Below are 15,978 nucleotides of genomic sequence, written 5' to 3' on the forward strand. Positions count from 1 at the left end.
TTCTTACTCCGTGGTATTTCTTAGGCCCAACATAATTTCATTTGAGCCTGAGTCTGGGAAGACATACTAATTTGCTCAATTCTATTTTTTCACAGGCTAGCACACCCTCCTTGGAATATAATTAGTAGTTAAGTTATGCAAAGAATCCCTGAGTGCTATAAGAACTGGAGCATGCTCATCTGACTGTGCATGGAGCATGCTCATCTGACTGTGCATGGAGCATGCTCATCTGACTGTGCATGGAGCATACTCATCTGACTGTGCATGGAGCATGCTCATCTGACTGTGCATGGAGCATGCTCATCTGACTGTGCATGGAGCATGCTCATCTGACTATGCATGGAGCATGCTCTTGAGTACTTGCATCTATCTGCACAGAGGAGCAACTGTGCTTTCATTTTCCTGATCAAAATAACAGGAAGTATCATCATTCTTGAAGTCCTGGTATTCATAACAGAAATGTAACTATAAAAAACCAGAACTGTGGAGAGTCACTAGAGATCTATTAGGCATGGTGTTTGGTACTATCCCCGAATTGAGATGGATAAAATAATCTCCATTCTCAAACAGTGTTCAGTCTAATGTAAGAACCCAACCCAAGAGGGCTAAACACTTCTACAGGAGTCCTTTATAACTTCAGCTTGAAGGGGCCTCTGGCTCTTCAGCCAGCTGGGCAGATCATGGAAATTCTACCCTTGCAAAGGGAGCTGTGGGTACAAGAGAAGCATTTCTTCCCTCTTCACGCTGACTACTGAAACAGCTATGAGAGAGTTTTTCTTTTCCCTAAGATACACAGTGACATTTTTTAAAGGAGAAACCTCTCTTTTGGTGCCAGAGTTGTTTAAAAATAAATTGGAATAAAAGCTCCAAGGAATGTCTGTTTAAGCACAGCTGTCCAAAGCCTCATATTTTAAAAATTCAGGAAAACAGGGCTGTTCATTTCAATCATTTCTCTCCTGGGTCCACTTCTTGTACTCAGATCACATCGGATTCAAAGCTAGTGCTATCTTTAGTTTCCAAGGCCAGGTTTACCCATTTTGCTGGTGAGCGCATGGAATGTTACAGCCTTGTATTTATGCTCTGTTTACTAGACCTGATCATGATGATGAGCTTGTAGGGTCAAAGGTGAGGTCATGAGAGCCTTCATCTCTTACCTGTCATGGTAAGCTTGCAGGAATATTGGATGAATGAATGAGAGAATGAGGAAAACTGGAGAACAGTGGTGGGCGGGTTGCTAAGCAGCCTGGTAAGGAGGATTACAAACTAGGCCTGATTAGTAGAAAAGGTGGCAGACAGGAAAGAAAGGTCTGAGTCAGCAGACCTGGGTCCTAGTCCCAGCATGCCTTGCTTGACTTCACTCACTCAGCAAACATGTCTTGAGTTTCTAGGCATCGTGACAAGCTCTGACAAAATTCCTGCTCTCAAAATTCACTGATGGTGGCTAAGGGGCTCACAGGAGGGATGTGTGGGAGGAGATACCACCATGGTAAGCCCAGGGCAGGTGCTAAGCAAGAAGGGGCTTCTAAATCAGGCTGTGTTTTCCAGGAAAGCCTCTTGAAGGATGCAAAGTGTTATTTAAAGACTGATTGGGAAAGCTGGGCAGTGGTGGCACATGCCTTTAATCCCAGCACTTGGGAGGCAGAGGCAGGCGGATCTTGGTGAGTTTGAGGCCAGCCTGATCTACGGAGCGAGTTCCAGGACAGGCTCCAAAGCTACACAGAGAAACCCTGTCTCCAAAAACCAAAACCAAAACCAAAACAAAACAAAAAACAACAAAAACTGATTGGGAAACCCATTGTAGGGAAGAGAACTAGCATGTGAGTTATTCTGCATCATGAAATACAGGAGGTGGCATTTGCGAGCTGGTGGCCATAGGCAGAGAAGAAGCAAGAGAAGTAACCTAATCTACTTTGCAAAGTAAAAATGCCATTGCATCCATATAATTGGAGCTTGAGGGTAGAAGTTTAGAGATTTGACAAAAATGGGTTCAAATCTAAGCTCTGACAACACTGATCATGTGGCAATAATCACTGTTTGAAACAACTCTCCAAACTTAGTTTCTTCAGCACAGTGTCCAGCCGATTCTGTAATCTATTGCTGTACAGTTACCCTTGTTAAATGCAATGGCTTAAGACAACACGTATTTAGTAAGTCTCAGGGTTATTATGGCTCAGGAATCTGGGTCAGCTTAACTGAGGCCTCTGCTTCAGGGTCTTGCACAAGGCTGCACCCAAAGTCAGCCAGGGCTGTGGCTCTTGGCAGAATTTAGTTTCTTGCTCACTGGTGGCTAGAGGCTGTCCGAAGTTCTTTGCTATGTATTGCCTTCCGAATACAGTATCTGGCTTCCTCAGAATCAATGGAGATATCAGTGTTGGCCAGCAAGACAGAAGGGTCATAAGTCATCACTATGGCCGAATTCTGCTGGTTAGAATGCACAGGCTAGCCCACCTGGGGATTCCTTCTTGGAGTTTGCCTCACCACTAATTTGTAAGATAGACCACCAATCAATGCTAGCTGTTATTATGCTGAATGGAGAGATCTCCAGCCAGTGGAGGAATTTATGGGGGATGGGAGAGTAACTTAAGGTGACCTTGGACAAGTCAAATCACCTCTCGTCTTTGAGACATCATTTTGTCCTCAGCAAAATGTAAATTACTTGGTCCCAGGGGGAAAAAATGAGAAAAATATGTGCAAGTCTAAGTTTGGTTTTTGTAAGAGCAAACAGCCCCCTCTCCAGCTTGGGGAAGCAAACTGCTTTGGGGCCTTTTCTGTTGTGTTGATTCGGAGTCTTACAGTCTCCTGTATTAAAGGATTTTAGTATTTGACCCCTTGGGTTTTAAAGAATTACATATCTGGGAAAAACACAAAGAGAAAGCTGGTTTTTGAGAGTTTCTTAAACTATTTCTAAGCCTCCCCCGCCCCCCCTTCTCTTTTAAACTACCTTTGCTTCTAAGGGTGGGGGTGGGCAGAGCTGAGAGAGAAAACAGACTATGTGGGAAATTTCAAGCTCCTGATAATAAAATGGTAATAAAATCTCGTCCGGCTCCCGAGACTTTGCAGAGGGGATGTTTATGGTGGAGGGGGTTCCCCCACACCCGCGCAGCTGCTTTCTAGGTTGTGAGGTTTCCAATCCTGCAGGGCAGCTCAGGTTACCGACTCTGTGGCCTCCTGCTAGGACAATTCTTATACTCGCAGGCTTCGGGAGAAACACTTGATGGACCCGCCCTGGCGCCTGGCCGCTTCACTCCAGGCTCCAATTCAGGGGGAGCGCGCGCGCGCGCGCACACACACACACACAGAGTGGGGATTCACCGTCCGCCCTGGGGCGGTTTTCCCCAGGGAAGGCAAACAACTGGTGAGGACATTTCAGAGGGTGGCAGACTCATCCCAGCGCTAGCCAACGCTTGGATGGAACTTGGGACTCAGCCTTTCACAAAGCCGAGCTTCTCAGCAGGAAACTTGGGTGGGGCGGAGCAGTCCCGGGATGGAGACAAAGCTCCTTTGAGTCTTTATCCGAGGGCCTGGCCTCTAGCGAGAGGGGTAACCCCGACCCTAGGGCAGGGCGCGAACCCCAGTGTGTCACCCATCACCCTCCCTCGCTCTGCCAGCCCAGCGCGCACAGTCGCTCCGGCCTGCAGCTGCACGCGCGCCGGGGGTCCCGCCAGGGCGTGAGGTCACCTCCTGCAGCGTGGTGACCCGCACTGGAGGGAGGGGGGACAGCCTAGGAGCAACGGGCCAGCAGCCTCACCTTCCCGGCCCGGCCGCTCCAGCGAACTACCGCAGTCTTAGAAAACCTAATGAGAACCAGATGTAGTGGCCGCTGGCGAACTTTCTCAGAGTTGCTGATTGGTTAACGTCCAAGAACCGTAGCCAATCAGCGCGCTGGGCGGGCCCGCAGTGCGGACCAGAGGTCCAGGTTGGAGAGTGGCAGGCAGTACGGCCGCCAGAGACGCGCGGAGTGAAGGGCAGAGCCAGGGAGGAGCAAGCATGTCTCGGGACCCGACAGCCGGGCGGCGAGCACCGCCATCGCCGCCGTCGCTGCTGCTGCTGCTGCTGTCGCTGTCGCGAGTCGGGGCTCTGCGTCCTGACCAGCTCTTCCCTTACGGAGAGTCGCGGGGAGACCAGCTGCTGCCAGAGGGCGACGACGAAAGCTCGGCAGCCGTGAAGCTGGCAGTACCCCTACGCTTCTACGATGCCCAGTTCAGCGACCTCTACGTAAGTTCAGGTCCTGGAGGTGCGCGGCTGGGTGCTAGTCTCGTAGCTTCTCCCCAGGGTGTCCCTGGAGTGGAACAATCAGCCTCCATACCCAGCTGTCGTCTCTCTGGGGGCCAGGCTCTGCCACCATGCTGCAGCCTCGTGACCCCTGCTGTGCAGGAATAAGGATCATCTCTCAAGGGGCCGCAAAGACCCTACCCTTCTACTTTGGCATCCTAGGCAGGAAGATGGGCCATGTTGAGGCTGCCAGGGGAGTTGGCGTTTAGGGCGGTGGGAGGCTGTGCACGCCGGTAGAGCTGTCCTCTCAAGGACACGCGGCGCCCAGGGCGTGCAGTAGTGGAAAGATGGACGGGTTCGAGGGCGGCCACACCTGTGGGTCGCACTACACTGGAGAGACTGGAGAGGTGGGGTAGGGGTGAGGGCCGTCAACGAAATTGAGCGGGTTGTCCTGGATGTGTCTCCTAATCGGCGAGGAGAGGGAGGCTTCCTGGCTCGAGCAGAGCCCCTTTTTCTCCAAAGGGACGGTAGGCGCATAGGACTGGAAGGAACGTGGTGGCTGCATTTTGGGATGGAGCGACCGCCACTATTTTGTCCTTTTTTAAAATTGTTTATGGGAGGGGGCGGAGCTCACGCTCCACCTTGTGCGTGTAAAGGTTAGAGAACAACCGGTTTTTTTCCCTTCCACCATGTGGGTCCGGGTCCTGGAACTCAAGTGGTCAGGTTTGGAGGCAAGTGCCCTTAGCCGCTGAACCATCTCACCCTCCTCCTGGTCCTTCTTGCAGGTGGGCACCAACGGCATCATCTCCACCCAGGACTTCCCCAGGGAGACTCAGTATGTGGATGATGATTTTCCTACTGACTTCCCAGCCATCGCCCCTTTCCTGGCTGACATCGACACTAGTCACGGCCGGGGCCGGATCTTGTATCGCGAGGACACCTCCCCGGCTGTGCTGGGTCTGGCGGCCCGCTACGTGCGCACAGGCTTCCCGCGGTCCGCGTCCAGCTTCACCCCTACCCACGCCTTCCTGGCCACCTGGGAGCACGTGGGCGCCTACGAGGAGGTCAGGCGCGGGGCTGCGCCCTCGGGGGAGGTAAGTGAGGGATGCCCGGCAGCTGAGCAAATGGAAGGGATGGGCTTGGATTTTGAGTAGGAACTAAGGGATTGGTTTGGTTCCCCTGCCTGTTGAACCGGATGAAACCATTGCTTAGGCGCCTTGGGAGTGAAGTCTGTTGTCTCTGGGCGTGTTCTAAGGGTCCATAATGTGGCTAAACCGGCAAAGAAAACAGCTTTAGTGAAATGAGGGACTGAGGTGCAGATACTAAAGACCCTGGGAACCCAAGGCACTTTACGGTTTATTTCTGGAGTCAACTATAAGCACACAAATATTTCTAACGATATGTTCATTGAAGGAAAAATTGGAAAATTCAGGAAATTAGAAAAGGAACGATCATCGTTAAACTTTTTTTTGTATGTAGATTTCCAGTTTTGTTTGTTTTTGTTGTGTTTTGTTTCGAGACAGGGTTTCTCTGTGTAGCTCTGACTGTCCTGGAGCTGGCTGTAGACCAGGTTGGCCTCGAACTCACAGAGATCTGCCTGCCCCTGCCGAGTGCTGAGATTAAAGGTGTGCACCACCACCACCACCACCGGGCTAGAATTCCAGCTATTTCTTACAAATATCATTGTTGCCATTAACAGTAGTGGGTTCGCAGTATGCATGTTGCTGTCTCAACGCTTTTTCCTCCGGATGGTATATACTCAGTCACTGTATTTATGTAACATTTATAATGACAATGTAAGATCTCACCCAGTGCATTTATGACAGTTCTCAGTGTTGTTTCCGTCTTTTTATTATAACTAATTATTATAATTAATACTATGAAGCGCTTTTTAATTTTTTTATTTATTTTGTTCATGTGTATGTTTCTCTGTGTCTTCTGGTGTCAGTAGGGCCAGAAGATGGCATGGACTCCCTGAAGCTGGAGTTACAGGCAGTTGTGAGCTGCCTGACTGACGTGGGTCTGGGGATTTGAACTAGCATCCAGAAAGGGCAGCAAGTGCTCTTGAGCCACCTCTCCAGCCCCCTGGAACGCTTTAAATTTATTTTTATTTTATTTGCATTGGTGTTTTGCCTTCATGAAAGTCTGTGTGAGGTGTCAGATCTCGGAGTTACAGACAGTTGTGAGCTGCCATGTGGGTGTTGGGAATTGAACCTGGGTCCTCTGGAAGAGCAGTCAGTGCTCTTAACCACTGAGCCATCTCTTCAGCCCCCCCCCCCCCCCGAAATGCTTTTTTAAGAGTCACATCACTGCACAGCCTTAGCTGACATCCCAGGAACGTGTGGAAAGGTTGCACTTTTTAATAAGCTCTTTGTGACTTTGGCCACATTGCCCTTGAGGTAACAGTTGCATCCTTCTGTTCTGCAGGAGACTGTGTCCTGCAGTCTCACTGGAGAAAGCACCCAGGCTTGGGGCTTGGCAACATGTGAAATGGGCATGGGTGGGGTCAGGGTAGACTGCCTCCTTCCTGGTGTAGGTAGAGACAGAGCCCTTCTGTGAAATTCCACCTGGGTGTCAAACGGCGAAGACCAGGAGCAAAGCCATGTTTACTGTAACTCTAGTGTTTCTTAGCTACAGAAATAGCGAAGTCTTCCCTAAGAGGTTAAGAGCTTGCCCACTGTTGCTGATTCCTAACCAATGGTGGCTGTGCTCTTAAAGGAAGAGACCTGTTTCCTAAAGTCCAGCAAAGGCTTGGAAATAAACGGCATTTGAAATTATGGTTTCTTACTTGACAGGTGACATTCTAGTTCTGTTTACTGACTAACCTTGTAATGCATGGGTTTGACATCTTAATTACAGTTCAGCAGAATACAGCAGAATTCAACTCAAACACTGTGCTCTCTCTGTGCCCACTGTGCCCTGGGCCAGCTAGAGGGCTTGAGAAGATAGGCTCAGCTGTTAGGTTTCATTCACTCACTCATTCATTCATTCATTATTTTTTTAAACATTTATCTAAAATCCTGTGTAACAAGCTTATAATAGAAAACAGAATAAACACTTCTAATGCGGGTAACTAGGTCACCAAGTCTTATGTTTCATTACATTTTCTTATAGTATACTGTCTTCTAGATACAGTCCTAGAGGATAAGTGCAAGACTTCTTTATCACAGATGGCTGAAGAGAAAATGATTTCCAGATCTGCCTTAAGTGAGGCAAAGGCAAGCTTTTCAGCTCTCGGTGTTTTCCTTTCTCATACCGTTCAGGGGAGATCTCTTTTCTCCGCATGAGTCATGAAAGCAGTTAGAGTAACAGTTGCGCTTTTTTTTCCCCAGAAGACTTCTTCAGGTTTGCATCTTACTGTTCTTTGTGGCTTTAGGACTTGGACAGTTCTTGGAGCTACATTTCCTTCCAAAGAAGTGTGAACTGGAGTGAAGTTGTCAGAGGGAGGGACACTTGTCACTGTCACTTTCAAATTAGTATTCTGCTGCTCCTGAGGAGAGTTAAGCTGAATTGACCTTTTTTTTGGAACTCCTTCTGTAGACCAGGCTGGCCTCGAACTCACAGAGATCCTCCTGCCTCTGCCTCCCGAGTGCTGGGATTAAAGGCGTGTGCCACCACCGCCCGGCTGAATTGGCCTTTTTTAACAGGAAAAAAGAAAGATGAAGAAGAATTAGAGCAAGAAGCGTTGCATAGAGGCTCTGGGGTCTTGGGGCAGGGTCCCGGGTGTACCAGGGCTTCTTTGACCGGAAGGTCACAGCACCCGGGGATGAGCTTGGTTTGTTAATGTTCTTATTTCATCAGCAGCTTTCTTCGACTCTTTCTCCTTTTGGTGTGTATGTGTGTGTTTGCACACTTGTGTGGAGGACAACCTTGAGTGTCATTCCTTAGGTCCCCTCCACCTCTTACACGATTATTTATTGTGGGGGGCGGGGCACGTGTGTGCTGTGACGCGTGTGTGGTCACAGGACAACTTTGGAGTCGATCTCTTCTACTTTTTTTTGGTTTTTCGAGACAGGGTTTCTCTGTGTAGCTTTGCACCTTTCCTGGTACTCGCTTTGGAGACCAGGCTGGCCTCGAACTCACAGAGATCCGCCTGCCTCTGCCTCCCTAGTGCTGGGGATCTCTTCTACTTTTATTGTGGGATCTGGGGATTGAACTCGGGTCCTCAGGCTCGCATGGTAAATGCCTTTAATCTGCTGAGCAACCTAGGATTGGTGGCTGGTGAGCTCCCCAGGGCTGCCTTTCCATCTGTGAGATTACAGACCTAAGACACCATGACTGTTTGTGTGTGTGTGTGTGTGTGTGTGTGTGTGTGTGTGTGTGTTTTCTAGGGATCAAACTCAGGTTCTCATGCTTGTACAGCAAGGCCTTGGCACACTGAACTGTTTCCCCACTCCTTCAGTTTGGCAGTTCGGGGACTTGAACACAGGTCCTCATGAAGTTTAGGTGAGTCCTTTATGACTGACCCACATCCAACGGCCCAATAATTCTTCCCTCATGAAGCCTCCCCGGTGGTTGTGAAGTCAGTGACGGAGTGGAAGACACTTCCAGAAGTGGTCTTGGAAGAGGTGGCCCCTCAGCCTTCATTTTCTAAGCTGTAGAATGAGGTGACAGTCCCAGCTTTATAGGGTTGTCATCAGAACGAGCGGAGGTGTGGTTTTCTCTGAAATCTAAGGTGTGTCGGTGCTCAGGAATGTTCTTTCCCACACTGGCTTGATAAGACCAGGTGCTGGTCCTTTTGTTCCCGCCATGGAACAGTGCCGTGGTAGAGCTCTATGTAAGGATTTGGTTGTTTATTTCATTTTATCTTACTGTGTGTGTGTGTGTGTGTCTGTGTGTCTGTATGTCTGTGTCTGCCTATCTGTCTGCCTGTGTGTGTATGATATATGTGTCTGTGTATGATTTGATGTGTGTCTGCATGTTGTGTTTGGTATGTATTTGTGTGTGCATGGTGTGTGTATGATGGATGTGAATATGTATGTGTGTATGATGTGTGTGCATAATGTGTATGAGTGTGTATTATGTATGTGTGTGTATATAGGAATGTGTCTGTATGATGTATGTGTCTACATGGTATGTATATGGTGTGTGTATATGTGCGTGTGGTGTGTGTATGATATATGCATGTGTGTGGATGGTGTGTGTGATGTGTATGTAGATGGTGTGTGTATTCACTGTGCATGGTGTGTGTGGATGGTGTGTGTGTGCATGGTATGTGTGTGTATGTTTCTGTGTATATTGTTTGTGTGTGGTATATGTATGATGTGTGTGTAGTGTGTGTGTGTATGGTATGTGTGTGGATGGTGTGTGTATGATGTGTATGTGCACACACCATGGTACATATGCAGAGTTCAGAAGAAGAACCTCTGGGTACCAGTTCTCCCCTTCCATGTGGGTTCCTGGAATTGAACTCGGATTTCTAGGCTACCCTCCTAGAGCTACCCTCCGGCCCTCTGTAAGGACTCCTTACTTGGAGGCTTTTCTGAATCACTGTTTCTTGCTTTGTCTGTTTTTCGTATCTTTTCTTCTTCATTGGGGAGTGGGATGGAGAAAATTCCGTAGCTCTTCTGTCTTTTTAACTTTCTGTCCAGGTCACTGTTCAGGATTTGCTCTGTTCGGTGAGGGCTGTGTGCACAGGATGTGTTTTCAGTCACTCCTGTGGAAGGCTGTTCCGGATACTTGAAAGCCCTGGGATTGAGCTCTTGGTTTGATAGTTTGTTTTTTGTTTTTTTAGGTAGATTTTGGCACATATTAATCTCCTTTGCCTGGAGGATCTGCGGTTTCTACATAGTTTTCTTACATCTGGTGTAGTAATCTTAATATTACAGTTACTGGAAATAACATCGGGAATGACATCTTCACAGTGTGAAGTGATTCTGTTAATGTTCGTTCTCTGCGTGGACGCTCACATTGGGTGTGACAGAGTGTTCCACCTGGCATGAAGGAATGTCATGGTGTAACTGCATAAAATATGTGAACAAATAAGAAAGTGTTGGTCCATCCAGTTAATCTGAGATTTCTTGAACTGTCACTTCAGAGAGCCAAGGGCTGAGTACTGATATGTACTCTTTTGTTCGGTGTGTTTTTGTTTTCAAGGGAGGGTCATTGTGTTTTCATTGGGGGAGGGGTTATCGAGAACTGAGTTATGCAGTACGTGAAATGTCTTTGTTGACTAGGAATTTTGTTTGGGTTGGAAGGACCACAAGAATGGAAATTGAGAATGAGGTGGCAGGAGAGCTTGTGTTGAGCTAGGCTGTGTCCTGGGAGAAGGATGGGGGGATGCTGATGCTTGTGAGGAGGATAACGGGGTATAGGATGGTGACTTAAGATGAGTGGAAGGATGCTGTGTTAGCCACTTTCCTCTTACTGGGATACCTGAAAAAGCAGCTGGCTGTATAATTGGAGTCATGGAGGCCGGAGCTTGGGGCTGTGGCCACGTTGTATCTGTAGCCAGGAAGCAGAGAAAGATGAATGCTGGTTCTGAGCTTTCTCCTTGGTGTGCAGTTCGGGATCCATCCAGCTCAGGGAAAAGGTGCTGTCTATATTTAGGGTGAGTCTTCCCATCATAATTAACCAAGATGATTTCTCAGAGACATGTCCAGTGGCTGTTTCCTTGACGATTGTAGATACGGTTTGATTGACAGTCAGTAGTACCCATCACAGTTGGCCAATGGAGACCTTGACATGGGCATGGTGCGTGTTAAGTTGGTACAGAGATGACAGTCATTGATCAAGAACTTTGAATTTGCCTGGATTTGGCTTTTTAACTTCTGGAACTTCAGTCCAGAAAAATGTGTGTGTGTGTGTGTGTGTGTGTGTGTGTGTGTGTGTGTGTGTGTGTAGTTTACCACAAGTCTGTGATGACAAGGATCTTAGAGAATAGCCAGATATTTTGAAAACGGGTTAAAAAAAAAATGTCGTTCTGAAGCCTGCCTATGAGGGAAGACACACCACAGAAACGTGAAAGTCTTGGACATTTTTCTTAACTCTGCAGTTCCGAGGTGAATAGGGAACACCCTTCAAATGCCACTGTCCCACAGGGATGGGGGAAGAAGAACTCACTAAGAGGAGGTTGGTGTTCACACCAGGCATGGGAGGCCAGAATTCATTGGTCTTACAACTCAGAGAACATGTGTCCTTAGGAAGACAGGACAGTGAACTTTGTCCCCATGAAGAGATCCCCTCATTTCTAATTTCGTTATCATTTTGGTAAGGTTGGATAGGCAGGTCCCTTGTGGGAAAGGTGGCATTGTGCTGGCTGATCTTTTTCTCTTGCCAAATGGCATGCTTTATTTCCGTCAGCCTGGCGCTGCCAGTGTCCTCTCAACACTGAAAGGCCATATTCTGTATCTGGAAAGGACATGCAGGCTCCTGCAGGGTTTCTGCGAAGGCTTCAGGTTTTCTTTCTCAAGGGGAAACTGGAGACACTGTAGCTAGGCAGCTCTGGCCCGCTCCTCTCTGCACTGCTCCTCACCCTGTGGAGAGCCCCTCTCCTCTCTGGGATTCCGGGGAGGTTGAGAGCCAGTGACCCTTGCGTAGCCTTTGGCAGTCCATCTGAGGGTTTCCCTTCAGAGCCTCCGAGCCCTTCAGGGCTCTTAGAAAGCTTGTCTCTGGGAATATGAGGGCCTTTCCCTTTGGAAACCAGTCAAAGGGTATCTGTGAGGAGGGGCCCTTCAGGACCTGTGAAGTGGCCTCTTACCGATTCTGTGTGGACGTCTGTAGCCCGACAAGGGGTCTGTTCATGTGTGGGTAGTTTTCAAGTAGCTCAACTCCTTTTGGAGTGTACTCTGGGATCATAAATTATATTAAAAGGAAGTTTTTGTTGTTTTTTCCTCTGGTATTTGCCTATTTTAGTGGAGACAAGGAAATTAAACACTTGAGTGCTTGTCGAAAAGGTGACATAGAAAAGACACTTCGTCATTTTAGTAGACATGAATAAACAAAGCACTAGAGGTGCAGATTCCTTCGTTAAAAGCCAGACTCCCCCATCACAGCCCTCCTCACTTCTCCTCAGGCCTCCCCTCCTCCCCCTCCAGTTCTCCAGACATAGACAGCCCTTATCTTATAGAATTGCTCTAAATTTAGAACCTGGGTTCTCGCTTATCTCAAGATGTTGACTGTGGCCGCCATGCCAGGGGCCGCCACAGTTGGTTATTTAAGGATGAGGTTCTCTGCTCTGCGTCTTTTATCTCCCTAGTTGAACTTTGTTGTGACTGAAATAAAACTCTTGCAGTGATTGGCCCCACCCTGACTAATGACATGTGTTAGGCATCTACCTGAGATGGCAATTTTGAGAGATTCAGACCTTTGGGGAAGAGTCAGGCTTTGCTGATGAGATAATCTACAGCTACAACCGTCGATGATGTAGTGGGAACTGAATAAAGGAACCGTCGATGTAGTGGGAACTGAATAAAGGGACCTTTTTAAAAACAAAACGAAGCAAACGGAAGGCGAGCAGACCTCCAGGTAGAGAGCACAGAGGAGTGCGTAGATTTGGTATTTCTTGAAACCATATTCTTATCTACATTTCTTTGTCCAATCAGCCCAACTTCAGTCTAATCAATAGCATTAGATGTTGGAAAGGTAAAATTAACATTTGAGAAGTTCTAGAACAAGACAGAAATACCACAAGGACACATTCCTTCCTTGTATTCAAAGTTGAGGTTGTCCCTGTGCCCGGTTTTGTCTTGTTCAGCAACATGGGGAGGTAATGATTTTTCTGTCATTCATCTTCTTTATAAAGCATGTGTCTTTAAAAAAAAAAAAAGATCCCTTCCCAGTTTCCCTCTTAAATTGTAAAACAAATACGATCAATGAGAGAAACAGACTGTAGTATCTAGTCTGTTTAGTCCCTGAACTAATTCTTTGGTGGAGGAAGGTGCTAAAGTCGGGAAGGTCCTGTTGAAACTGAGTAAATGAAACACCAAGGAGTGATTCCGGAGTCACCTGGGTGTTAATTCAGCTTCATCTGTCCTCTGACTGCTTTGGGCTCCTGCAGTGTTTATCTACATTCACTGGCTGCCACCCTGCCGCCACCCCACCCCCACTCTGATGTCCTGAACACCCTCCTTTCTCTGTGGCCTCTGCCACCATCCCTGTCCCCAGTAACTCCCCGAAAATTCCAGTCATGGCTGTTTCTCTCTCCTGAAAATGCGGGTTCTTGGGGCCCTAGTCACTGACCCTGGCTCCTTCTTGAGCCTGCCGCATTAGACACGATGCTTTGGCTCCGCAGGTACTCGGCCCTGTTGAATTAATATTCAAACTGGTTAGTGAATGGAATTTAAAACTTAAACCAGGCAACATGAGCTGAATGCATACCAGAAGCCAATGGAAGGGGTGCTATAGAGAACAGGAGGGTTTCCATAGGGAATCACACTACTGAGCCCCAGGGGACCAGTGCTTGAAGGATAGGGCTTTCTAGGTGCAGGGAAATCCGAACACAGCATCAAAACACATAGTGGGAGTGGGAACTATTAAACACTGTGTTGAGGGTGTAGTGAAGCCAAGCCTGGGAGGGGAGTTTGGGCCAGAGCACAGATCCTTGAATGTCTTAGTAGAGTTCACATGCTGACTTGCAGGGCATGAGCTCTGAGCTCGCTGGCTGCCGCTACTACTCATTGCCCAACCTTAAGCACATTTGCAAGTCCCTGGGTCTCTTTCCTCATCTGCAGTGTGACAAGATAAGAAGAGAATTGGCTGTGAGAACAGGTCTTTTGATCAGCCAGTTCCTGACTGAGGCTTGCCTGCAGTGGACATCAGATGGATGGATGGATGGATGGATGGATGGATGGATGGATGAATGGGTGATCCAAATGAGAGATGCTGAGACACAGATTACAAACCAGGACTTGGGGTATGGGAATGAACAAGTTAATTTTGTTCCTTGTTCAGCCTCTCAAAAGAGTTTGGACCGGAGAAACTTAACAACCTTGAAAATGTTTAAATATACTATTTTCAAGTTATTTATTGAGAATTTCATGCATTCATACACTGTATTTCAGTGTATTCACTCCCCCCTCTTTCTCGACTCCTGTCCGCTCACAACTTTGTGTCCTTTATTTGTTTTAATAACCCACTGTGTACAGTGAGTGCAGCCCATATGGGCATGGGTGAGGGGTCACCCACTGGAGCGTGGTCCACCCACCGGGGACCACACCTACTCTTCCTCCCCAGCAATCATCAACTGTCAGGATCTGCTCAGCTGCAGGTGGGGGCTTCTGTGCCCTCCGGCATCCGTGCTGGAATGTTGAGTGGCTTGATCTTGTGCGGGTCCCCACACCTGCTGTGCGTTCATGAGGGCAACAGTCCTGTCCATCGACAAGCATGGTTTTAACCCTTTCCCTCTGACCTCTGGCTCTTAAACTCCTTCCACCTGGTCTGTGATGCTCCCTGAGCCTCCAGGGAAATAGATACTGTAGATGGGACCACCTGATGTAGATGGCTGAGCACCCCACAGATAGCGTGTTCTCTGTACTTTGACTAGTTATGAGTCTACATGAACTACCTTCCACCGAACAAGATGCTCCCCTGATGAGGACAGAGGGCTGCACTGATCTACGGGTTTGAAGGTGTAGGTATTTAGAAGGCAGTTTGATATTATATCCATTGAACAAAATCATAGCCATAGGTTTACCCCTAGGGCTTTGGAACCTCCCCAGCCATGAGTTCTTGGCCAGATTTACAATACCAGGCAAAAGTTTCCTCTTGTCGAGCAGGCTGTAAATCCACCCAGAAAGAGGTTGATTATCCTCACAACATCCATGCCACTTACTGCACCCATGTGTGTATCTTTTTTTTTTTCCCTCCCTAGACTGGGTCTCATTGTGTAACAGCCTTGACTGTTCTGGAACTTGCTTTGTAGACCAGGCTGGCCTCGAACTCACAGAGACGCGCCTGGCTCTGCCTGCCGAGTGCTGGGATTAAAGGCGTGCGCCACCGCCGGGCAGAGCTTTTGTTTTGTAGCTCTCTCAGCGGTCTCCGTCGGGGAGAGTGTTGATGCCTTTTCTCCCTCGGCAGCCTGTGCTAGCTGGGGTGGAAGCTTCCTGGTTAGCGCTGGCTTGATTTCTCCAAGGCCTTTGACCTACATGTGCAGCCTCATCAGCTGTAGGATCTCCTTATCATCAGCTGGGGTGGAAGCTTCCTGGTTAGCGCTGGCTTGATTTCTCCAAGGCCTTTGACCTACATGTGCAGCCTCATCAGCTGTAGGATCTCCTTATCATCACATTCTGGTGGGTAACCCTGAGCCATCACAAGAGGCGGCGTTGCTACTGGCGTCTCTGCGACACCCTTGACCACGACGACTTGTGGAGGAGGTGTCCTACACCTGGCACTCAGCTCCTGTTTTTGTTTGTTTGTTTTTTTTCCAAGACCGGGTTTCTCTGTGTTTCCTTGGCTGTCCTGCAACTCACTCTGTAGATCAGGCTGGTCTCCAACTCGCAGAGATCCCCCTGCCTCTGCCTCCCGAGTGCACTGGGTTTTTATTTCACAGCTTATGGCTGATGGGAGGAGCGTTATCCCCCATGTGAAGCAATTCCCTTTAAACTTCTGATGTGTGTGTTGTGACAAGGAGGTTTCCATATGGCGTTATCGAGTGTCCTTAGTGTTAGTTATCCCTACCACATCCCTTCCACTTCCCCGCAATCCTGAAGTTTCTTAACCAGTGTTTTACCTGTGCATAATCCAACTATTGATCTAAATTGGTAGAAGAGGTTTAGAATAGTAACGCGTATAGCTTCCAAAATTATGTTTGCAATTTGGAAAGAAAAT

At 48.2% G+C, this 15,978-nt stretch overlaps 1 protein-coding gene across 1 annotated transcript in view; it reads left to right on the forward strand.

Moving 5' to 3' along the window:
- Positions 1-3,765: 3,765 nt before the first annotated feature.
- Nid2 (nidogen 2) overlaps positions 3,766-15,978 on the forward strand; it is a 59,727-nt gene continuing 47,514 nt past the window's right edge. Inside the window, exons 1-2 of the mRNA XM_052733472.1 lie at positions 3,766-4,215; positions 4,998-5,306. Of these exons, the coding sequence (XP_052589432.1) occupies positions 3,988-4,215; positions 4,998-5,306 (537 nt within the window). The 5' untranslated portion in view covers positions 3,766-3,987. The remainder of the gene's footprint in view (positions 4,216-4,997; positions 5,307-15,978) is intronic.

The sequence above is a fragment of the Peromyscus californicus genome, unplaced genomic scaffold (assembly GCF_007827085.1).
Source record: "Peromyscus californicus insignis strain IS unplaced genomic scaffold, ASM782708v3 Scaffold_12__1_contigs__length_115047231, whole genome shotgun sequence".
Classification (NCBI taxonomy): Eukaryota; Metazoa; Chordata; class Mammalia; order Rodentia; family Cricetidae; genus Peromyscus; species Peromyscus californicus.